This window comes from Anomaloglossus baeobatrachus, chromosome 4, assembly GCF_048569485.1.
Source record: "Anomaloglossus baeobatrachus isolate aAnoBae1 chromosome 4, aAnoBae1.hap1, whole genome shotgun sequence".
Classification (NCBI taxonomy): Eukaryota; Metazoa; Chordata; class Amphibia; order Anura; family Aromobatidae; genus Anomaloglossus; species Anomaloglossus baeobatrachus.
Genome location: NC_134356.1, coordinates 177,885,362 through 177,910,986, shown reverse-complemented (window position 1 = coordinate 177,910,986; position 25,625 = coordinate 177,885,362). Strand labels below are relative to the sequence as shown.

At 42.3% G+C, this 25,625-nt stretch overlaps 1 protein-coding gene across 1 annotated transcript in view; it reads right to left on the bottom strand.

Annotated features, from left to right (window-relative positions):
- Nucleotides 1-5,444: 5,444 nt before the first annotated feature.
- The window catches only part of NR3C1 (nuclear receptor subfamily 3 group C member 1), a 135,590-nt gene continuing 115,409 nt past the window's right edge, over nt 5,445-25,625 (bottom strand). Inside the window, exons 7-9 of the mRNA XM_075344592.1 lie at nt 17,142-17,269; nt 15,584-15,741; nt 5,445-13,253 (exon numbers count right to left, since the gene is read on the bottom strand). Of these exons, the coding sequence (XP_075200707.1) occupies nt 13,101-13,253; nt 15,584-15,741; nt 17,142-17,269 (439 nt within the window). The 3' untranslated portion in view covers nt 5,445-13,100. The remainder of the gene's footprint in view (nt 13,254-15,583; nt 15,742-17,141; nt 17,270-25,625) is intronic.

Sequence of the window (25,625 nt, the reverse complement as noted above, 5' to 3'; positions counted from 1 at the left end):
AAGCATGTCTCCACGTCTGTCGTCAAGTGGGCCTTCCCAGTAACTGCGTTGGTCAGGGCACGGGTGAAGTTATGGGACACGTGCTGGTGTAAGGCAGGGACGGCACAGTGGGGAAAAAAAGTGGCTGTTGGGGAGTACCGAGGGACAGATGCCACCATCAGGTTGCGGAAAGCCTGTTTTCACAAGCCTAACCGAAAACAGATTCAGAACAAGTCGTCTGGAAATGTGCACTTCAGTGTTTGGGCCTGTGGGCGGGTGGCTGAGTATTTCCATTTGCATTACAAGGCCTGGGGAAGGGGCAGCTGAACGCTGTGCTGAGACAAGAATTGGACAAGGTTGCTGATGGTGCTTGCAAATGTGCAACATCAGGTGCAGGGTGGGAGGCATCCATACCGTTGTTCTGGACAGGTGATTGGCAAGGGCATAGCACATGGTAAGAGGCAGTGGTGTTACCCAAAGACACAGATAATCCGCCTACAGGGTCAGCCTACCTAGTCAGGTGCTTTGATGACATGTGAGTAAGCGTGATGGTCAGGCTGGTAGTGCACAGACCCCTGTTGATCTTGGTATGGCACACGTTGCAAATGACAATTCTTTTAGGATCTGCATTTTGGTGAAAAAAAAAAAAGCACCAGACTGGGGAACACCTAACTTTTGGCCTGGAAACTTGCCGCATGTGAGTGATCTGGGGAACAGTTGCCCACCTTCTCCCTCTGGCCACCCCACAGCCTCTTCCTATTTTGGTCCCTCCCCCTTTACGCTACTGTTCTCGCTTTGCATGGCCCCTTCCCAGGTTGGGTCAGTGACTTGTCTACCACCTAATCTTGCACTTCCACACATTAGTCCCCCTCACTTGTTGACTTACTGTAACTTGATGATGATGATACAGTTGCCAACGTCATCTACCTCTTGAGAAAGTAATTGTTACCCACCTTTTTCAGAGAATGACTGTTGAAAAAAATTGTCCACCACTACACACAGAGACTCATGTCTCTCTTCACAAAGGAAGGGCAAGAAGCTAGGCTTAATAAATGGAAATGTAAAAACTACTCTAAGTGTCCACGTGTTGATCACTTGCATTCCTGGGGCTCGCCATGGTGGGAAGGAGGGACAGGGTGAGAATTATGTGATTTAGACCTTTGGCTAGTGAGACTGAACTGTGTGGAAGACCTGTAAACATACTGGAAAGCATTATCTGCCATGCAACCCTTCACCTGTTCTGGCTTCAAGAGTAGTGTCCTGCACCCCCCCTGGGGCACAAAGCTAGGTCTTGTGGATGAGTATTGGTTGTTGTCCTGCAGAATTTACCATTTCACCTGGCCCACGGTCTTGGTGTGTACCATCAGCAGCATGTCCAGTTCCCCAGCCCTTGTGCAGGTTACATTAGGCAGATGTTATATATGCCTCCAAACTTTTCACTATTAACAGGGACTTCTTTTTAGGTTGCAGCAGTATAAGTATAGGACTGTAAGGCAATAAACCCTACCTATATTCCTCTAATCCTAAACTATCCCTCCTCCACCGAATGGAAGTAGCAGCGGTTTTACTAAAAACCGACAACATGTATCACTGAAAAGGACACTTGTTTTTAGGTCACAGCAGCAGTATACAATGACAGCAATACCAATTGAACTCTGCCTATATGCCTGCTACAAAGTCATCTCTCCCTCTACAAAAACTATCCCTGATCTGATTCCAGAGGCTAGGCATCAGGTCACCAGGTCTTATATAAGACATGATGTTGTCAACCAAAGTAATGCAAATGGCATTACTCTGTATAGCAGGCATTCCCCGAATGTTGTTTTGCTATCAAAAAGTCACAAAACATGCGGTGACTGTAGCATGCTGCTTTAGCACCCGTGATGTAAGAGAACACCCGCTCATCAGCATTTTACTGCTGAGATTGTGATATGTATAATTGTTTTTATCATGTGAGCACAATTCACAAGGTTTATTACTTCAAATTACAAAACAATGTCTATTTTAGGTTTTATTCTTGATTAGACCCCAGCATTCAGAATATCCAATACTGCTTTAAATCTCCTTTACGCACTGGCTTTCTTATTCTCAATACACAATTTTTAGACCAAAGTGCTAAGTGCTAGGTGACAATGTAACTCGCCCCATCAGCATTTTCTTCACCCAAAACTTCATAAATATGCAACAATATTCTTTTTACTTCAACACGTCAATGGAGACTTACCTCAAAGTTACAAGATTTTTAGCTTCAGGAATACTCTTGTGAAACTACATTTCCTAAATTTTCCTAAATGATTATGGCATGATGAACCCTGGAGAAAGACACTAATGGAATTTTTTCTCTCTAGAAACCATCATGCACGTTAGAGACGAAATCCAAGCTACTTAACAGCTCTTCACGCCTCATGGCTGGGCATCTGATTCACCGCGATCCAGAGGGCTTCAGAGCAGAGTCCGTATTGAATGGGGTGGAGAGGATCATGCCTGGCCCCCATTAATCATCTAGATGACTGCTAGAGAAAGCAGCTTTTTTAAATTCTGGAGTTTGGATTTTCTTCTCTTTACTGCAACTACTATACAGGGTAAATAGTTTTATATATTGATAGATTGGATTGTTACGGATGTGGCAATGCCAAATGTTGTCTTTAATTTTTTTTTTCTTTTTGGAAAGAAGTGCAGCTTCAAACTTTTCTGGTTGTTGGAAAACGTACTACTATTTTTATTCCCCCTTGGGTACTTTATCACTAACCATATAGCGCAGTGTTTCTCAACTCCAGTCCTCAAGACACACCAACAGATCATGTTTTCAGGTTTTCCTCAATGTGAGACAGGGAATAACTCCATCACCTGTGCAACATTAAGGAAACCCTGAAAACATGATCTTTTGGTGGGTCTTGAGGACTGGAGTTGAGAAACACTGATATAGCGCAACATTACAGTATTGCAAGATGTAAGGAACAGACCATTACTAACAGGCTGGGCTTCATAGGAGTAGAGCGTTTTGCAATGGCAACTCATCAGAACTCTATTGTATTGTATCAAAGTGAAAGCAGTATTTAGGTGGGTAAACAGCAGCAAATTGGTTTCAGGACTCAATTATCATGTGGTGTAAACAAATTAGTTCTGTAAGCCATAATTTAACCTGGCCCCGAAGAGCTAACATATTGGGAAAGCTGGAACTTGCAGCATGTCCCAAGTCTCAGCATACCTGCACTTGCCCAAAAGCATCAAATGGAGTGCCACAGCTCCAGCACATTAGGTTATCTTCTCTCCCCTGTCCCCCCCAGCCAAAAAATAAAATAAAAAACCCTGATATAAAATAAGGAAGACAGTATTAGTTCGTTAATGAAAAAGCATGTTTTTATTACGTGACTTCAAGGTTTTTTTTATTGAGCGCTGCAGCGTATGTTTCACATGTACTGCAACACTGTACAAATGGGACTTTACCAAAACAGCAAATTAAAAAGAAAATAAATGCACACCTGTTCCACACAAAGACATAAAAGTCCAACATTTCACAAAATAAAGGGAAAAGACAATATAACAAGTGAATTTCATTTAGCATGTATAAAAAAACCCTACATATTAACAGAAGTTACTGTTTTAATTTTTATACAGGGTTTACAATTAATGCAATGTAAAAAAAATATATATATACGTATCTTTCTATTAATTTCTAATAAGGCCTTACACCATTATAGAATCCAATCTCTCCCCCATTATAATGTATTTCATATACTTTATACAAAATAAAAATATTGACATATTTCCAATCTGTTCATATGGATTATTTTAGAGAAAAAAAAAAAACAAAACAAAAACAAAAAACACAACATACATTAGAGTCTGTTGAGATCAACATATACGTTTTTATATTTATATATATATTTTGGCTATAACAAGAAGCAAAAGTAATCGGCACAAGCTTATAGACAGAAGGAACATGTAAGTAATGCAATGCTGCTTGTATGATCAAATGTATTATCAATAATTTAAGTGAACGTTAAAGCTTTACAATGGTGACATCTACATTAGAAAATTGTTCTATGCAGTTTACAAAAGAACACTTGCATGGAACAATTGCAATATCCCTTATACATTTAATAAATGACACCGCGACCGTACAAAAGTGCTTCATCTGAGAGCGTGCAAGCCCCTCCCCAGATACGAATTGGCACATTCATATGAATAAGGCATACAGAATCTCTACGATAAGTGGGCAGTTATTGGAGAGTATTCACACATACTGCTTTAGGTCACAAGTGTGGCGCATGTTAAAGTACTACTCACAGAAAAGTCATTGATTAAAGTAAAAACTTTTGACCACAGGGCACACCACTATTACATGAATGCACTGTCTCAGCTATGGAAAAAAACAAAACAAAAACCCAACACCTGTAGTTTATTTCAAATGGGTTCAAGTAAGCGTAAAAGAAAAGAACGTTTGTGCCCCTTATGTTAGAACTATGGCTTTTCAACAACTAGTATATTTTAGTTTGGATAAGACAGACTTCTGCACAATAGGAATCCATCTGTACTCCGCTGTGACCAATTTTTTCATGCCCAGTTTATGTAAAAATATCTTTTTTTTTTTTTTTTTTTTAATTCCTCCGACCCCAAAAAACTGGGCATCATGTGCGTGATCAGCATTACTGATATTCCTTTGATAACAATACAGCAGAGGTGGGCAGCGGCTGTAAGCAGCTCATGCCCTCTACTCAGCCAAAGCTGCCGGATTCACCGATTATAGCCTGCAGCGCTGCAGGCTATAATCAGACACAGGAAACCGCAATGGAGATTCTTCACTAGACTCAAAAAGAGTGTTTAATGATCAGTGTATTAAAAAAAATAATTTATATATAGTTGGGACAATTGTTTTCTGAAAACAGAGACCCCACCTTTAAAAGAGAACTTGTCACAACATTTGACCTAGCCAACCAATTAATATTAGCATACAGGTTATAGAATGCTGAAAAAGGTCATACCTGTATATAGTCTCATATCAGATGCCTTGTTGTGGATTTTATCCCTTTATATAAAATGACCTCTTCCAGGCTATGGGGTGAATGCTTCCTGGAAGATAACTTTACTTCCAGAGATTTAAAAGGGGTGTTACCCGTGTGATGGCCGCTCTCTGCTTTCACTGCCGAGCTGCATGTGTGATTATAACTGGCACCTCCGCTTCAGCCTCCATCTCACAGGCACACAGTGTTGCAATATTGTTGAAATGAAGCAGAACTCAGGGAGCTGCAAAAAATGTGTTTGAAAGAAGTCCATTTTCTCCTGTTCTGTGTCACTTATTGTCTCACACTGATAACTCCCTTTTAGGTACAATCTCTGGAGTTATCAGTGTGAGACAAGTAACTGACAGAACAGGAGAAATTTAATTTGACTTCTTGCAAAGACATTTTTTTGCAGCTCCCCGAGTTCTGCTTCATTTCAACAATATTGCAACACTGTGCCTGTGAGATGGAGGCTGAAGCTGAGAGGTGCCAGTTATAAACACAGCTCTGCAGTGAAAGCAGAGAGCGGCCATCACATGGGTAACACCCCTTTTAAATAAATCTCTGAATGCGAAGTTATCTTCCAGGCAGCATCCGCCCCATAGCCTGGAAGAGCTAATTTACATAAACTGATGAATGATATTTCCACAACAAGGCATCTGGTATGAGGCAGACCAGCATGACATTTTTCAGCATTCCTGTATGCCTACATTAATAGTTTTAAAAATGTCAAAGTGGTGACGGATTCCCTTTAACAAGTTATAAAGTGCACAGCACATTTGGCAAACATTTCAATTTTCAGTCTTGTGCGCCCCAAGGAAAATAGAGAAAGGTAGGCATGGTATAAGATAGGAAATGGCTTCTAGATTTTACTTTTAATGCAATTCACTTCTATTTTTTGGACTAGTGTAAGAAACTCTAGTCTTAAATTTCTCTAGTTGAGTAGTTTATGCTGAACCAAAGCACAGCAGACACCAGTCCTTTGTCACTTCCAATATGCTCAGCCTTCAGTTTAATAGAAGGGTAGAACCTCTGGTCAGAAGATCAGGAGACCACTTAGCTAGTACACGTTCTAGTGCACATACTAACTTCTGTAAGACATCTGATGCAAGCAAATCTAGTAACGCATGCAGATTTTGCTGGATAGTCATGTACAGTATTTATACAGAACACTGCAATAGGTTAGAAAATGGTTTGTATCGTTTCCAAGCTTTTTCTACCTGAATATTGCACAAAGCAAGCATCCAAAGAACAAATGCAGATGTGGTAATCATTTTCGTAAGAGGCAAAATTGAAGTTGTCTGATCCCTAAGGTAATATTGTTAGTAATGCTTAAAGAAAACAAAATTATGAACTGCATGAGTTACGACACAATGGCCAAAATGTTTCCCCTATTCCTTGGTACAAAATATTAAAAAGAGCCATTTAACGTGATTTTCAAAGTCATCTTCAGTCCTCACAAGAAGCTTACACCCTTGCAGTTGCACAATTTCAATAAGGTTAAGAATAACATCCTCATAGCTGCTTATATCAGAGACTTCGCTAAAGTTTTCCAGGCAGTATCAGCAAGTAATGGGTTTGGAAAAGTTTAGAGAGACTTAAGTGTGTGCATTAGGGTGCCCTCACACGAGTGTATAACGCGTATGAGTATCGGAACGCATTACCCGCTGTGGCCGCACACTCTCCGAACAGGAGCATGTCAGTCGCATAGAAATACATGCAGCTGACCCGCTCCTGTCAGCAGAGAAGCCAGCCGTGCCGGGTGATGCGTTCGATACTCATGCGAGTTATACGCTCGTGTGAGTCCAGCCTTCGTCTGATACTTTAGAAAGCAAACCTCTGGCTTAAGTCAGTGATCAATAGAAATTAGAGATTTAATCTGAGTTATAAAATGGACCAGTTTGACAGGTTCCAAATTCTAGCAGCTTTCTAAACGTTCACCATTACTGGACTAAAAATTTAGAGGGAACTTAACATTCGATTCATGCTGCCCAAACCATGAATCAAAGCCTGGCTGCAGGGTTGCACCTAGGTAGAAGGATTACAATTCTGTTCACATGTTTCTACTATTTCGTTAAAGGTCTTAATGGTTGTGGCTCAGATTTTGAAGTGCTAGATAAGTCTGATTAGTTAGGAGAAATGTTACTTTCTGGATATATTTTTTAAAAAAAAAAATAAAAATATAAATATAAAATTTAGGCAAACAATGGCAACATTTTTTAGTCTCTATAAAAGAACAGCTTTCTTTCAAAATTTTAATTTTCTGTTGCATTGTGATGTGTACTGCAAAGAAAATCCAAAAAATAAAATATGCATTGCTAGTGATTAGACTAGGCCATCTCCCAACAACTATGGGACCAACATTAAGACTATATATAGGTTTATTCTTCTGTACCAAATGTCACATATGACAAGGAAGAGCATTGCTTCAGTGGCTGAGCTGGTTTCATTGGAATCCACTTGGCAAACTTGTTTTCTAAGGCTGGGTATTGTATTTTGTAATGTAATCGTAAGTATATAAACATGCTTTTTATAGGGGATTGCCAGGCTTTGAATTGTGTGATGTGACAAGCTCTGTATGGCTAGGTTCGCACACTGCGTCTTTTTGACGCAGCGTTTTTGTGCGTTTTTTGGCCGCTAAAAACGCACAAAAACGCACCTGCGTCGAAAAACGCATCAAAAAACGCATGCGTTTTTGCAGCGATTTGGTGCGTTTTTGATCTCTGCGTTTTGCTGCGTTTTTCCAATGCATTGCATGGGGGGAAACGCAGAAAAACGCAGGGAAGAACTGACATGTCCATTTTTTTTTTAACTCAAAAACGTAGGTAAAAAAAAAACAGATGTGCGGACAGCAAAAATGAAAACTCAGACTTTGCTGGGGAAGCAAAGTCCTGCAGTTTTGAGGCCAAAAACGCACCCGAAAAACGCGCAAAAACGCCGCGAAAAACGCACTGTGCGCACATAGCCTATAGGTGATTTTTTTTGGGGGGGTGGGGAATAGATTTCACATGTAACAATCTGATAAAAGCAGCGATGAATGAATTTGTATGTATTTTTATGCACTAAACAAGTACATAAAAACGAATGAATCTGCAATAAATGGCCATTTGAAAGCCCAGCATAAACACTCTACATTTTACTAGTAGTTCGTTACTGGATCGCTTAAAACCAAAAAATTATGCTAGTGCCAATTTGAACTTTTTGGCGATTAGACAAAATTTGTCACCTCAATCATTTTCTCACTGCAAGAACTACAAGATTTAATATTAATAAAGGTGTTCTCCTGAACCAGTCCATACACCATTTTAGATCACCTCTTATGGCATATGATGTCATAGGGGGATAGGTCAAAAACTTGGGACCATATAGGAGCCATTGTATGAATGTATGTCAGATGGGAGTTATTGAAGCTGGACAGTCCGATTAGTTGATGGCTTTAAACTGAGAGCGTTCAGCATTGTGCGTAAAGCCCTTTAAGTTATTATAGGTAACCAAGTCCACGTTAATACAATAATCCTATTACTGGAGGGGGCAAACAGAAGACAGCCCTTTTTTAGTAGTAGGAGAGTCAAATTATTATTTTTGGAAATTAACATCCTTGTTTACCAAAAAAGGTGATGCAAATAATTTTAACATTAGGCACAAGGAAAACTCCCCATTAAGGCCCCCCCATACACATTAGACATACGTTGGCGAGACCTGCCGATATTTGCAGACAAGCTGCTTCCAGAGAGATCTATCACCGGCTCTCCTAGACCACAGGAGCACTTGACTAAGCCGATCATTGTGTTCAGGGGACTCTGAAGAAATGCCTGACTGCCACTAAACAGCTATAGTGTTTTACACTAAACATTTGAAAATGAATTACCCCCACTCTTCTCTTGATAAGATGGAATAGTATCTTGGAGTAGCAATATTGTACAAATCAGATTAAAACAATGCTTTGCCATTTCCATACAAAGCCTAAATGGAAATCACTTACATAAAATCAGAACAATTTCTAATAATATGCCATCTGTTACATCAAAGCCATGTCTGCATACAATGTACTGCCCTTTTAGAGGTTCATAAGGCATGGAATACAATAGGAACCTCATATGTAAAAACTAATGTAGTAAGAATCCAGATTCTGACTTTTGGTATGACCAGTGCTGCTTAGAAAATTTAGTTATTCAGGACTTATTTTTTTGCTATGGGGCCAAGAAATAACAGGCAAGTAGTTGGCAACTACCTGCCTATTCTACCCAGCGCCGATCTTCAGTCGTAGAGTGGTCATAGACCGCTCAGTGGAGATTCCACTGCCATCACGTCAACAGCATCTTCCCTTCCACCATGCTGATGGGGAGTCTCGTGATATTGAGCTAATAAAAATTACTAGGAGCTGGCTGTCAAACAGAATTATGTCTAGAAATATGCCACATGAAAGCAGACAGACAAAGCTGCTCTATTGACTAATGGCGAATTTAAGCAGAATTGCAGGGTAAGCTGGCAGAGATCATCCACATGCAGTACAGTTGGGTAATTAGCAACTACCTGTTAGTTCTTAGCCCTATAAACAAAAATAAGTTGTGGATAAACCCTTTAAAATCAGGTCGTATGTCACAGGCAACTGCTCCATCCATTATATATATAATTTTTTTTTTTTTTTTTAAAAAGAGAACCAGTAATCAGTGGCCTCTGAAAGGGGTTAAAAAGAAGATCCATGTAGCTCTCATCTCTATTTTGGTAGGCACAACACTTTATTAAATTCTTAAAAAAATGGTTTGTAGATCATCCACTCACATGATATTCAACTATTACAGCACAGTAATATGCTTGTATCAATAAACTAATATACAGTTACCCTGAACTATGCACGTCTCATAAGTGCAAGATTTGGTATTCTAAACTGCCCTCTACAAAGCAAGGAATGGCTAGCTAGGTAGGTTCTGTAAATTTACGTTAACATAAGTTTTAGGTAATCGCATAGCTCTTAAAAGATGAAGGCTGGATTCACAAGTGTGGTTTCTTTTATCGACTTGTGTGAATGCACCCTCTCAGCCACTGGTGCAATAGATTGCGACGGCTCAGTCCAATTCCCTGGAAACATCTGATAAACTAACATTAAACTCTTAAGGCATTCAATGTTTTAAGGAGAAAAATAAACTTGCAACTTTAACACTATGATAACTAAATTATGCACTACAGGAATATGGACATCACAATACATTAGGCCATTTACACCACGATACAATAAATCAGTGAAGAGGGGGATACAGATATGATCAAATTGTTGTGGAGACGAAGGTTATCCATATAGTCAGCCGACATGTATCTGAAGGACATTATGACATTTAACATTTCAGACAGACAAGAAAATCTTTACAGAAAAAGAAAGCCATGCCAGGGCTCAGTGCTGCACCCAGGTACAGCGAGGGTAGTCAAATCTTCCCGATTCTGCATCTTAACACTGCCATCTCAGATGGGTAAAATACGTGCTTTCAATACTGTCTGTTGGGCAATGGTTAAATATCACTGGAGATGGAGCCCCATGTTATAGGTACAAGACAGATTTCTACTACAGACCTAGGAGGTAGAGCAGTGGGAGGCGGTGGGACTACACTAGAGAAATCCTGAGAAATTCCACTGATTTGCGTTCCTAAAGCATCATAGCAAATATCTAAACTGCGCTTGTACATTGTTAGACAAAAATATTAGATTTTTTTACAGACTAATTTGTTTCTGAATCCTGTAAAAAGTTGAAAAGTTTCTAAAAACAAATATGAAAATTTCCTTTTATTAAAACTGTAAAAAGTTGTAAAATGTGAGACTTTAATGAGACTAATGAGTTTGTTATGTCAGCATATTTTTTTTATTCCACTGTTCCAGGACGAGTTTGTTTCTACAGTCAACCTGCAAAATGTAAGCCCTGGGTGCGAGACCGGACCATTGGAGATTATAGAATATATCAAGAAGTACAAAAGAACTGCAGAGAAAAGACGCAATTTACCGAAGCGCTTGTCCAGTTTTGTTTTTAGTTCTGCAGAAAAAAAAAAAAAATGTAGACACACACACACACACACACACACACACACACACACACACACACACACACACACACACACACACACACTAAAAGATTAGCACTATCATTGTTCTGGTCATACTTTCTGCATCCTGAAATGCCACCATATTGCTTTGCACGTAGAAATGTAAAACAGCTGGTAAATCGGAGTTCTGCCCGAAACTCAGCGACTTCTCAATGGCTTCACACTACGGTACTTTGCACATTAGGTAAAGCATTTAACGATCGACCAGAGTTATTTCAAGCTGCAGTAGCCCTTCCATTTTCTGTCTACACTTCCATTCATACCAATATGGCATACATCTGTAAAAAGTATAAATAGAAAGTTCATTTATACACAGTAATGGCATTACTTTTACTTCTGTCATTAAACTTTTTATTTAGGACCCTGCTGTAAAGTGGCTTTGTAGTTACCCTGAAGGAAAAAAAAAAATATATATTATATGTATATTATAATATTTTTATATTGGTCTTAAAGAAAAATCCTGTGAATGGCTTTTAGATACATTTACGATGTTTTTCTTCCCAAATAAAGAACACCTAGGCGAGGACTGAAATGGCTACAGCAGCTTCTAGCACCGCATCTGAGAACTTATGGCACCTTTGTAGCTGAGCTAATCGTTTTGGACGGGGTTCACAACTTGTGTATTATTTGGTGTGGATTGCTAAACTGAAGTTTAAATTGTTTGTACATTAAAATCTGTGCATTTTTGTGCCCTTGTGTTTGTGTGCATTTTTTGGTTGCAGAAACTTTAAAACAAAATACCAGGCCAGCAGTGTAACCTTGGGATTTAGGACTAAAATCTGCACAAAAAAGGTTTGCTACAGAAACCCCCCACAGAAGGGCAATAGCCAATTTTCAAGTGGATCCCGCACAGAAAAAGTAAAAAGCAGCCCGTGGAAGAGTGAAAACTGAACCACTCTGCTAATACTATAAAATGCTGTGAATTTTGTGTGGAAAAAGAGCACCAAACATGCGACATGTGAACCTAGTCTTATCTGCCCTGCAGTCTGTTCGCACTAAGGCAGGGCTCACACCTGCTGTGGGGATTATCACCAGGACCCAGTAGGCAAAGTCCTGGCATGTACAAACATCTGGTACGCGATTTTCAGAAAAAACAAAAACACAAACAACAAAACTGCACCCGATTCAGATCAATAATATGTATGGCCGTACAACTCTGCAATTGATTTCTGTAAGTGAAATAAGCCGAGTGATCAATATGGTGAAAGGAGTAGTAGAAAGAGCATAGTGGCCAATATGGTGAGAGGAGGAGTAGTAGAAAGAGCATAGTGGCCAATATGGTGAGAGGAGGAGTAGTAGAAAGAGCACAGTGGCCAATATGGTGAGGGGAGGAGTAGAAAGAGCAGTGGCCAATATGGTGAGGGGAGGAGTAGAAAGAGCAGTGGCCAATATGGTGAGGGGAGGAGTAGAAAGAGCAGTGGCCAATATGGTGAAAGTGAGAGAATTAACTTACTTGTGTTAGGAAAGCCATAAGCTGCCCCAGTCAAGAGAAAAAAAAAATGTTCTGTAAAAACTAAAAAATGCTAAATCCAAACAGTAGCTTAAAAAAGGCACAACTTCCCTTTACACTTGTAAACTTTCAGCAGGTTCCATGCAGAAATCAAAGTCTTACTTTTCCCCATGGGAGAGAAAAAGAAAAAAAAAAAACAAAAAAAAACAAAAAAAAACAGAAAAAAACCTGACAATCGAATGAAAAATAAAAAATCTAGCACAATTTCCATCCAACGTTAAGATTTTACCAGAATGTTTAGAATGGAGCCTCTGGTTCAGTAATCTCTTATTCTTCTCATTTCAGAGAGTGAAATGAGGGAATTTCTGTAGTCCAAATCTTGGCCCTCTGTAAACCACATGAACTGTAGTGCATAATCACAATAGGTACACCGTTGCAAGGACATTTACCACGTCTGATTTTTTTTTTCTTTTTTAATACAGTATAAGCTATGTTTTGACTTATTTTTTCCTTAAGGCAACTTTTTAAAGTTTATTTATATACTTATTTATATTTATATATAGGATTTTAGTAAGGCAGTCACTTCTGATGAAATAAAAGTTTTCTGATATTTCCAGACGAATATTTTGGTATCTGATTGCTGATAATTTCGGACAACATCTCCGGAAATTCAACACTCAATGATTTGTCCGTAAAAGAGTAGAAGCAAAAAGCTAGGAGATTTTCAACCACCTAAAAAACAAAAAAAGGACAATATGACAAAACATGAATATCTTAATCATGCGTATTCATTGTATTCTATTGATATGTGGGAAGATCATCTTCTGACTGACCACAGCAGCCAATATATACCTGCCATTATCATAACAATACTACATTTATGTCCTACTCTGTGGATCAGGGATACCCATAAAAATATTGTCCTCAGGCTTAGCCGTTTTATGGGACACTAAGGGTATGTGCGCACTAGGCGTTTTTTTCACGCTGCGTTTCTATCTCAAAAAACGCACCCACGGCTAAAAAACGCGACAAAACGCACGCGTTTTTACCGCGATTTGGTGCGTTTTTTGCTGCGTTTTTCCTCACTGCGCTTTTAATCAGTGCACAATGCCATTAAAGATTGTTGATGAAAAAAAAAAAAAGGTCTGATGTCATTTCCTTCTTCAAAATGTTCATTGTATGCAGGAGAGCAGACAGCTGCAGAACTAGTTTATGCAGGGGAGCAGACAGCTGCAGAACTAGTTTATGCAGGAGAGCAGACAGCAGCTGCAGAACTACAAGGCTCAGCATCCTCCATCCAGGCCTATATGCAGGAGTTTTTTGCCCAAAAAGAAAAAAAAAAATGACATGGCTTCGCTATATTTTTGTATGCTAGCCAGGTACAGCAGGCAGGTACAGGCTGGCCCCAATCCCCAGCGGCCTATTTGTACCAAGCTGGGAATCAAAAATAAAGGGAAGCCCCTTTTTTTTTTTATTTCATGAATTTCAAGAAATTAAAAAAAAAAAAAATGACATGGGCTTCGCACAATTTTTGAGTCCAGCCAGGTACAACTAGGCAGCTGGGGATTGGAATCTGCAGTGCAGGGTGCCCAAGCTTTCTGGGCACCCCCGCTGCAAATTGCAGTCCTCAGCCACCCCAGAAAATGGCGCTTTCATAGAAGCGCCATCTTCTGGCGCTATATCCAACTCTTCCAGCTGCCCTGATGCCGGGTGGCTCGCTGGGTAATAATGGAGTTAGGGCTAGCTGTATATTATCAGCTGGCCCTAAGCCCGAAATTCATGGTGTCACGCCAATATTAGACATGGCCACCATGAATTTCTAGTAATGATAAAAAAAAAAAAAAAAAAACAACAACACAGAAAAATATTTTTATTAGAAATAAAACACAACACAATTAGTGACTCCATCTTCATTGAAATAAAGAACCCCCCCTCCGCAGTAATCCTGGGTCAAGGGTCCCGCGCCGTCCAATCCGGATCCAATATCATCTGATCGGTTTGCTGGAAGGCAAAGCGATCAGATGATGTGTCAGGTTAAACTACGTGAATCACATGACACATCAGCTGATTGTATAATCGGCTTTTATACAATCAGCTGATGCATCGGTGCAAAAAAAAAAAAAAAAAAAAAAAAAAATACTCACGTCTGTGCTGATTACCGGCAGCTCCTGGGGCGATCGGATGAGAGTCTGATCCTGTCCCATCGCTGCAAAAGCTGCCGGCAATCAGTTGATGAAGTCCTCTGACGGCAGGATCAGCCGATAGCCGGCCGGGCGCGAAAAAGTCGGCGACACCGCGAGAATTACGATCAGCTGATGCGTCAGGTGACTGCATCAGGTGATCCACCGCCAGGTCCTGCAAGCTTCGAACGTGCCCCGAGGAGACTGCACACAGCCAGAGCGGTGGTACCGGGACAGGAGCGGGCATGGCACTGGGACCCTGCAGACAGGTGAGTATGACTTTTTTTTTCTACTGTTCACTTTGGTTTTCGCCGCTGCCTCCACCTCCCGCCCAGACATGGCGCCGCACGGAGCTGACATGGCACCGGGCGGGATTGTGGACGCAGCGGTGGCGGTGACGGTACCGGGAGGATTCATGCTTCTGTGTTTACCAACAGAAGGAATCCTCTTCCTGCACACGTCACTTTACTGCCCACCCCTTGCGTTTATAGCTGCGTTTTTAGTCATAGAAACGCAGCTATATATGTTTTTCATTGCGTTGTTGAACATCTCATTGAACTCAATGGGTGAAAAACGCAGTGAAAAACGCAGAAATAATTGACATGCTGCATTTTTGTGGTCACCACAAAAACGCAGCTACAAAAAAACGCTGTGTGCGGACAGCACTTATGAAAACCCATAGACATTGCTGGGGAAGCAATGTCACTGCGTTTTCAGCACAAAAACGCGGTAAAAAACGCCGCTAAAAACGCAGCAAAAACGCCTAGTGCGCACAAGGCCTAAAGGTTTGCTGTAGCTCTAAAACACTGCCAACTTAAGCAGCAATGGATTATGCCTGTGTCTAGATCTAAGGCATCTTCCTCTTGGCAATGCAGTACTTACTTCATGCATTGTATCCATGAGCTTTGTCAGTTGGTAAAATCGTTGCCAATTTTGACTGGAGTTTCCTTCCCTCTTTACTATGGCTTTTCCAAGTTCTTTAATATAGGTCATGCGAATTTCCTCAAATAGTGCATGACTTTTCAGGCCATCCTTGGGAACTACAAAATGACATTCAAAAACAGGAACAAGAATGAATGACGACAAGTCAAAATTGTAGCAAAGTGTAAATAGAATAAATATGGCTTTTAAAAAATATATACTTGTCACCTGATTCATGCTTTAACTGTTAGGGTACCTTCACACTTAGCGATGCAGCAGCGATCCGACCAGCGATCTGACCTGGTCAGGATCGCTGCTGCATCGCTACATGGTCGCTGGTGAGCTGTCAAACAGGCACATCTCACCAGCGACCAGTGAACAGCCCCCAGCCAGCAGCGACGTGCAAGCGACGCTGCGCTTGCACGGAGCCGCCGTCTGGAAGCTGCGGAGACTGGTAACTAAGGTAAACATCGGGTATGGTTACCCGATGTTTACATTAGTTACCAGCGCACACCGCTTAGCTGTGTTTGCAGGGAGCACGGAGCCGTGCACACTGAGCGCTGGCTCCTTGCTCTCCTAGCTGCTGTACACATCGGGTTAATTAACCCGATGTGTACAGCAGCTACATGTGCAGAGAGCCGGAGCCGGCAGCACAGGCAGCGTGAGAGCTGCAGAGGCTGGTAACTAAGGTAAATATCGGGTAACCACCTTGGTTACCCGATGTTTACCTTGGTTACAGCTTACCGCAGCTGCCAGATGCCGGCTCCTGCTCCCTGATCGCTTCATTTGTCGCTCTCTCGCTGTCACACACAGCGATCTGTGTGTCACAGCGGGAGAGCGCCTTTGAAGAAAACGAACCAGGGCTGTGTGTAACGAGCAGCGATCTCGCAGCAGGGGCCAGATCGCTGCTCAGTGTCACACACAGCGAGATCGCTAATGAGGTCACTGCTGCGTCACAAAAAGCGTGACTCAGCAGCGATCTCGGCAGTGAGCTCGCTGTGTGTGAAGCACCCCTTAACCACCTGACTCAGATCCTGATTACACGAGATTAGACTAGTCCGAGGCCACAATAGCCGGCTGTGCCCAACACTGCTGCAGATAATTGATAGTACACCAGGGCAAACCATGCAGCCAGGATGTTTCACATCGCCTGAGGCTTGGGCAGCATTACTCAGATGACTTGTTCCCTTTAAGCTGCACTAAATGGCAAACCGCACATTTTTTTTTTTTTTTAAAAAGGGGGAACTTTTAAGTAGCCCCTTCCTCCTAAAATCCAATAGTATGTACCTACCGAGTACTACTATAACTACAGGTAAATAATTTTAAGCATATCTAGCACTCTAATTGTTAGTGCAGCTGCAGGGAGAAATTAAAGTTCTATTCCCATGCACCCACTTTCAGTCAGAATGCCTGTAGTCTAAGCTTAACATTTAACTTTGAATCACTTTTACTTAAAAACTTTAAATGTGAACATATTCAGTCAATATGGGCCATAGACACGGCAGAAGAAAATACTTACTTGTACACAGGAGTAGCAAAGTTTTCATGCACAGATACTCCTCATATGAAACCTGAAGGCGAGTCATTTCATTGACAATCTTGAATATGTCCTGAAATTGCTGTATGTAGGGTAGGTGCATTCTTTCTCTGAGAGGAAGGAAACCAAGACAACAGATCTGGGATTAATAATGCAGGTCAGCACTTTTAGTCTTCTAATAAACGCAAGTGTAAGAAATCTGGACCAGATATTCTAAAAATAGGGCCAAGTTCAGACAAATGTAGCACAGCATTGGATAGTCTGGTCAGGAGACCAAGTCTGCAACCATTTGCACTCGGCCGCATTGTGGACTTGTGCATGAGCAATGTACAGTAACATGAGGCACAAATTAAACTAGCTGTGTCCTGTATGCAGAAGACTTGCGCATGCTGCATATCGGCCCAAAAACTGGTCATGTGCACTAGGAAGCTGATGAAAAGGACCTTCTGAAAAGCAAGGTCACATCAAATGGCTTTAGGGGTACTTCTCACATAGCGAGATCGCTGCTGAGTCACAGGTTTTGTGACGTACCAGTGACCTCATCAGCGATCTCGCGGTGTGTGACACTAAGCAGCCACCTGGCCCCTGCTGTGAAATCGCTGATCGTTACACACCGTTCTGGTTCATTTTTTGGTCGTCGGGCTCACAGGAGAGCACGCATCGGTGTGTTTGACACCTTACCCAACGACCTCGTTCGCGACTCACATAGGCGTGCATCTTCATTGTTTTCCTTGCCCTCTCTGTTCCGATTAGTGATTGCCACTGTGTTCGGATTGGTCGCTTCCATCCTCTGTTCTGCCTTGTAGATCGCAGTACATTTCAGAGGGCTGAATTCACTTGTCCCGGACTGCGTGTAGCAGCAGATCGTAAGACAGTCCATTCTGCATCTGGACTGTAGGATGGACAAGGATGGAGAAGGATGGAAGCGCTATTATGTTGCCTTCTCTAAAGGCCGCCCAGTCACAATGCAGTTACGACCACCAATCGGAGCAGAGGGGGCGTGGAAAAGGCAGTGTAGATGTACGCCTATGTTACTAATGAAGATTTGAATCGTGCTATGTGACAGGGTCCCAGCGACTGCTGTGTCGTTGCTACGTCGTTGGGAAGATCTGACTGACAGCTCACTAGCGATCCTGTAGCGACGTACCAGCGATCCTGACCAGGTCATATCGTGGTCGGAATCGCTGGTACGTCGTTTAGTGTGACGGTACCCTTAAGGCTACGTTCCTACAATGAGCTTTTGATGCTGCAGAAATTACAAACGTTACATAAACTAGGTTACCTGTTTTTTTTTTTTTACATGCACATTTTTGCCGCCTTAGTTTTTGTATTTTTCTGTGTCATGTTTGAAATAAAGCAGCTTTGTTGTTACTTCAATAGTTTTGTCTTCCAAAAAAGTAGGGTCTGCTCGTGTGCATTTTTGCAGTGGAAGTGCACTAAACACTCCTCTACAGACTTTTTCCATCTAATGCAAGTCTGAGAAAAGTCTGCACATAAAACTCAGCGTGCCCACTACAGAGTGCCCACTAAAGACCTTGACATGTTGCAGATTTGAAAACACGCACCACAGGTCAGTTTACACCAAGCAAAAAATGAATAATGTCATTTTCCAAGACCTGGAGCGTTCACATTTTTCACGATCTGGTGTTTATATGACAGCTTATATTGGAGTCTTTATTGACCATTTTTAATTAGACCATTTTTGGGTAGACTTGATATTTTGATGTGACGTTGCAGTGACCAAAAGTGAATTCTGCAGTTTTGATTTTTTTTCTTGCTACGCACTTTACAGGTCAGAGTACCGTATATGCCGGCGTATAAGACGACTGGGCGTATAAGACGACCCCCAACTTCTGCCCTAAAAATATAGAATTTGGGATATACTCACTGTATAAGACTACCCCGCTCCCAAATGAAAAAAAGTCTGCTTTGATTGCAACATGTTAATTTTAATTCCGCGAGAGCCGTACAATATGTTTTTAAAGGGCCAATGACAGATCAATCGCTCCAATGTTCACTTAGTACAGCAAGGAATGCTCCTCCCTGCTGTATAAAGCCACAACTGGACTGAAACAATGGTACTACACTCTGCTACAAACAGACACACACAACTCTGCTACAAACAGACAAACACACACAACTCTGCTACAAACAGACAAACACACACAACTCTGCTACATACAGACAAACACACACAACTCTGCTACATACAGACAAACACATACAACTCTGCTACATACAGACAAACACATACAACTCTGCTACATACAGACAAACACACACAACTCTGCTACATACAGACAAACACACACAACTCTGCTACATACAGACAAACACACACAACTCTGCTACATACAGACAAACACACAACTCTGCTACATACAGACAAACACATACAACTCTGCTACATACAGACAAACACACACAACTCTGCTACATACAGACAAACACATACAACTCTGCTACATACAGACAAACACATACAACTCTGCTACATACAGACAAATACACACAACTCTGCTGCTCTGTGGGGCCTGCACAGAGATCGCACAAGTCCCCCTGTGTTAGATATCGCCCCCATAGTGCTGCCCATGGCCCCTATAGATCGCACAAGTCCCCCTGTGTCAGATATGGCCCCTAGGCTGCTGCCCAAAGTAAAATAAAACTCTTTCCTTATCTCCTCCAGCGCTGAGCTCCCTCCTGTCTGGCTCCGTGCTTCTCTTCCTCACTTCCTGGTTCTCAGTGCGGTCATGTGATCGCACAGCAGACTGAGCTCTCTGCCTGATCACAGTGGAAGCAGGGACACTGGGAGAAACGCTGCAGGGGTAAGTAAAGCTTTTTTATTTTAGAATGAGCAGCAGCCTGGGGGCCAAATCTAACACAGGGGTGGGCATGTGCCATCACAGGGGGGCGCAGGCTCATATAATATGCACCGCTGCCCCAGCCCCTCACTGCGTGCGATTTCAGCACCATTGGAGATGGACAGCGGCTGTGCATATTATATGAGCGGGTGCAGGAGATCAAAGGCTGCAGCCCGCAGCGTTCCCCTGCGCTCCAGAGCTGCTGCCCCCACCTCCCCTGGACACTGCAGTGTACATGTATATATATACACACACCACCCCCCCACCCCCCCGTATATCCGGCGTATAAGACGACCCCCCACTGTAGCCATTATTTTAAGGGGGTAAAAAGTCGTCTTATACGCCATTTGTATTGTTTTTATATTTTGATAGATCAGGCATTTCTGAATGCCTGGATACCAAATGTGTATTTATTTTAATGGTTTTATTTTCAAAGGGGCAAAAAGGGTGATTTGAACTTTCATTCATTTGCTAGTCCCATTAAGGGACTTTATGTCTGCACTTTCCAATCGGTTTTGCGGTTCAGAGCGGTGCTTCAGCATCACTCTGAACAGCAGAAATGCCAGTCTCCTGTGAATGCCGATGCTCTGCTAGCATTCACAGGAAGTGAGTCATGACCACGACAGGTGTTACCAGCTGATCCCATGCTATCACGAGAGCCCCGATTGTGGCAGGGATTGGCTCCATCCCCGCCAAAGCACGTTAGGTTGACAACACAATTTAACTAGTTAACAGGTGCAGGTGGATCTCTGATCCACCTGTACCTGTTAGCTGCACATGTCTGATGATCAGATTAGGAGACGTGCGGGTATACATTAAAAGGGACAGATCCGGACTAAGACGTGTCCATGTATACCATCTCATACTCCGGCTCACTTTTTTGTTTTTATTTAGTTTTTTTTGTATTCAGTACAAAATTGGGAGTTGTCCTCCCTCTTAGTGAGCTGGGCATTTCATTCTGTGCATCACCTGACTGTGTCCTGTTGGGACTAGGTCACTTTCAGCCCTTCGTCAAATTGAGGCCTATTTTAGACCCATGGTAAGGTTTTAATATTAGAGAGTGTAGGTACTGTCCCAACTGGGTACACCTTGTCATTGGTGGGATGGCTTTATGCTTTTCTTTCATCAAAAACAGTTTTTACTAAGTACCCTATGTTTATATGCACTATGCTTTTATTTAGTTACAGCAGGGTATGTTTTCACAATTTTTCCCTTGGTTTCTCTTTGTCTTATGGCCAGTGTGAACATGAGCTCACAAACTCCATGTACACCATCTCATACTCCGGCTCACTTTTTTGACGTATAGGTACATCCTAGGTTAAAAAGGGGTTACAGTAGAATATCCGGAGTAATAAACTCTGAAGAAGAGATTGCACATGATATTTCTTTCATACAAAAAATATTAGTCTACGGTCCAACCAAGAAAGCTATAGTTATATAAATTTTAATTATTGTTAGGGAGAAAATCTTTCTGGATGCTCTGCAATAGTTATCAGGGTTATCAAGCTGTGAATACCATCAGTGGTCTGCCATCATGTTTGTATTCCATCTGACTTAGGTACTGGATGGAAGATTTTGTCTATGTTCATGCCAGTAATATTTACCATATAGAAATAGTCATCAACATTTTTGAAGCTCTTGCCACACCAATGGAACGCCAAAACAAAGAATAACCATTAGTCCAGTGTCTCATATTTTCAACACACGTCATGCACTATGTGTGGTGCCCAAGGGTTCTTTGGTCACCCAGTTAATGCTGAAATATTCATATTAAGCTCTTAAGCTGTTAACCAGTTAAATACCTCTGTCAATCTGACAGCAGGATCCAACATGCAATGGCAGGGAGGGAGTCATTATCTGCACCCATGATGTGACCACGGGGCGCCGATGGGTTGTAATGACAGCCATGGGCCAGCTGATGAACAGTGTGTCATTACGATCTTCCTGCGAATGCCAGCTGTGAGACAGCGTTGATCGTCGATCAGGATTTACAGAACAGCACAAGCGATCAGTAGCCAAGCATGCAGAAAAGTTGCAGTTGCATTAAGTCATTTTCTCAGTATACCATATAATTTACAGCATTAGTGTATAATGGGGGGGGATAGGTGACACTGCAGTGCATCAGCATTCACTGTCAAGCGAGCATCGCACTAGTGCCCTGTGGGGCCACACAGGGCACTAGTGCGATGCTCGCTTGACAGTCAGCTTGCGCTGGCAGCACAACAGGAGCAGAGTGCCATGCGACTGAGGTCCGACTGTGCGAGCGATTTATCTCCCTCTCTCCTCCGTAGCCGGCTATTGCGATTCACGCACTGCACTTGCGGTACACCAGTGTACTGTGAGTGCAGTGTGATTTTTCTCTCGCCCCATACACTTAAATGGGTGCGAGAAAAGTCTCGCATTACACCCGCAGCATGCTGTGATTGTTTTCTCGGTCCGATTAGGGCTGAGAAATTCATCGCTCATGTGCGCTAACACACAGGCTAGAATTGGTCCGAGTGGAATGCGATGTTTTATCACACTCCAAATCGCACTGATTTTCTCGCCGTGTGGCCTAGGCCTTACTGTATATAGGAGAAATCAGTCTCCTATGAACGCCAGATATAGGCTAGGTTTCACAGTAGTACTGTCCTGACAAACAGGGGGTCATCAGCAGACCCCTGCCTTTCAAGGCAAGCCACCATGCTAATGAGAGGTTAGAATAGCACAACCCCCTGCCAGTATGTGTTAAATGATGGTTTCAATATCTGACAGTGCCATTTAACAGTTTAAACAAATGCAAACAGCTGTTCCACTTGCAGCAATTAGAGGATGAAGGCTGAATAATTCAGCCTTCATGTGCAGGGAAAGATGCAGGTTCGGGGAGCAAGCCCATATCAAAAGGCAGGGAAACGACTTATGGCATACATAACTTGTCATAAGTAGTCAAGGGGTTAAACCATTTTTTCTACTGACAGCAGTACAAGGGCTTCGTTTTATATGGGACCAGTTTTGATTGACATTAATTTTACCATATAACATACTGAGAAACAGGAGGGAAAAAAAAAAAAAAAAAACACAAAAAAACTTTAGCACTGGGATCAGCGGTATTTTGCTGCAAAACCGGATCCGTCACAAATGCGTTTCACTTAAATTCATTTCCAATGGGATCGCGGCAAGATGCGGTTGAGTGCGTCATGCGGTTGCGTGCGTCATACACAACCGCATGTGACAGCATGTTGCCGCGATCCCATTGGAAATTAATTGAAATGAACCGCATTTGTGACGGATCCGGTTTTGCAGCGGATGGGAGCGCTGCCTTAGAAAAACAAAAAGCAAACCATTCGGACATCGCTTTTACACCATTCACTGTTTGACATCATTGCCTTCACAATACTTTTCCAGGTCAGCATTATTATACAGAGCCAAATCTGTTTTTCCAGCTCATAAATAAAGTCATTTGCGATGTAGCCTTTATTTACTTGTATGGCCATAGAAATGTCACACCTGCAATACTGTGTGGTTGGAATCACAAATGACAAGCTTGTGTAGGCCGAGAGAGGTGAAGAGGGGTCTGGATGTGAATGTCACTTCTGTGACTCACTGCGCATCGATAGAGTCGCTCTGAAAGCCCAGAAATAAGACTGCACAGCGGCACACTGGACTAAAGCCACTTTTAGAGAACACCATTCGTGTATATTTTTCTGTATATAGAAAGGAAAGTGGCACATTACTTACAATCACTAAATTGCCATCATCCCAATCAGGATTTTAAGCCATGTACCGTTAGGTTTAGGTCTTGTCAGTAGACGAATGAAAGAATTAAAAATAAGTCTCCTGATTTTATATCTAGATCATCTCAGTCGGAAATATTTACACATTATGGCATGTGCAGTGCTGGCTAGGAAATCGCAAAAATTGACAATAGGGGATAACTTATTGATCACTGGGGGTCTGACCGGAAAGACTAAGGGGTACTTTGCAAGTTGCAAGATTGCTACTGCGATGTCGTCGGGGTCAAATCGAAAGTGACGCACATCCAGTACCAGTAACGACGTCGCAACGTATAAAGCCTAGATGCACCAATAAACGATCGCAAAAGCGTCGTAAATCGGTGATCTGTGTAGCGTCAGTCATTTTCATAATGTCACACCAATAGGAGATCCAATGATCTTCCTCGTTCCTGCGGCAGCACACATCGCTGTGTATGAAGCCGCAGGAGCGAGAAACTTCTCCTTACCTGCCTCCACCGGCTATGCGGAAGGAAGGAAGGAGGTGGGCGGGATGTTTACGTCCCGCTCATCTCTGCCCCTCTGCTTCTATTGGCCGCCTGCTGTGTGACGTCGCACGAACCGCCCCCTTAGGAAGGAGGCGGGTCGCCGGCCAGAGCGACGTCGCAGGGCAGGTAAGTGCGTGTGAAGCTGCCATAGCGATAATGTTCGCTACGGCAGCTATCACAAGATATCGCATGTGCGACGGGGCGGGTACTATTGCGCTCAGCATCACTAGCATTGGCTAGCGATGTCGCAGCGTGCAAAGTACCCCTAACTGAGAGAAAGGGTCTCATCTGAATGTAGCAGTGAAGCACTCATTCATAAGACTGCCGGAGATTGCTGTGAGCGAGGCTTGGTACCCCTGCCGGTCTGAGAATAAATGGGGACGAGAGACAGGACTGAACTTTGCTCCATCTCTGCATCAGTGCTCACCTGTAGTGATCAATTTCCAATCTTCTAGACAGGAGATATATATACTGTGTATGACCCCTTTAAATGAAGCATCACTAGTACAATAAGTTTGTTGCATGTATGAAATGTATACATTTGTAGTTTACAGCAATGAGCCAGTGTTATGCAACATGGAGCAAAAGCTGCCATAAAAGGGCTACAGTTGGAAGGAATGTATTCCAGGGCACGGGCTCGGTGCTCCGCTCTGCAGCCCGAGGCTCGCGGAGATTTACATCACAAGCCTCCAATATTTTCTACTGACACAAACACTCTCAGATGCACAACCTTATCCAGCAAGTCTGCAGGAATGTGCGCTCTGGAGGGGACACGTGACTCCGCTTTCACCACCAGGATTTTTATGGCACAGGTTATTTTCCATGCATGTGTTAGTATTTGTTTGCACAAGTAAACAAAATAAAAATCGGTTGTCGGCAAGAGACCATTAAAACCAAACAAAAACACATTCTCTGTAATTAACATTAATTATATGAGAAAGTCATTGAAAATATGTTACAAAACAAAAACCCTCCTACGAATTTGAGTCCATTCCCCTTATACAGTCCCTCCAAGGTATAACGACTGAGCAGGTCACTTTTCTGGATTCTGCTGGATGGAATACTGTGATTAGACAAATACTGGTTACTTGTTTGGCCTTAGGCTGCTTTCACACATCAGGTTTTTGCTGTGCGGCACAATCCGGCGCATTGCAGAAAAAACGCATTTTTTCTTTGCTGCCGGGTGCGTTTTTTCCTTATAGACTTTTATTAGTGCCGGATTGTGCCACATGTACTCGCGTTTGATCAGTTTTTTTTTGCCGGTTGTGGTAAAAATAGTCACTCCGGCAGCCGCACAGGATGCAGAGAGGAACGTTTTTTGACACCGGCAAAAAACTGCATAGTGCT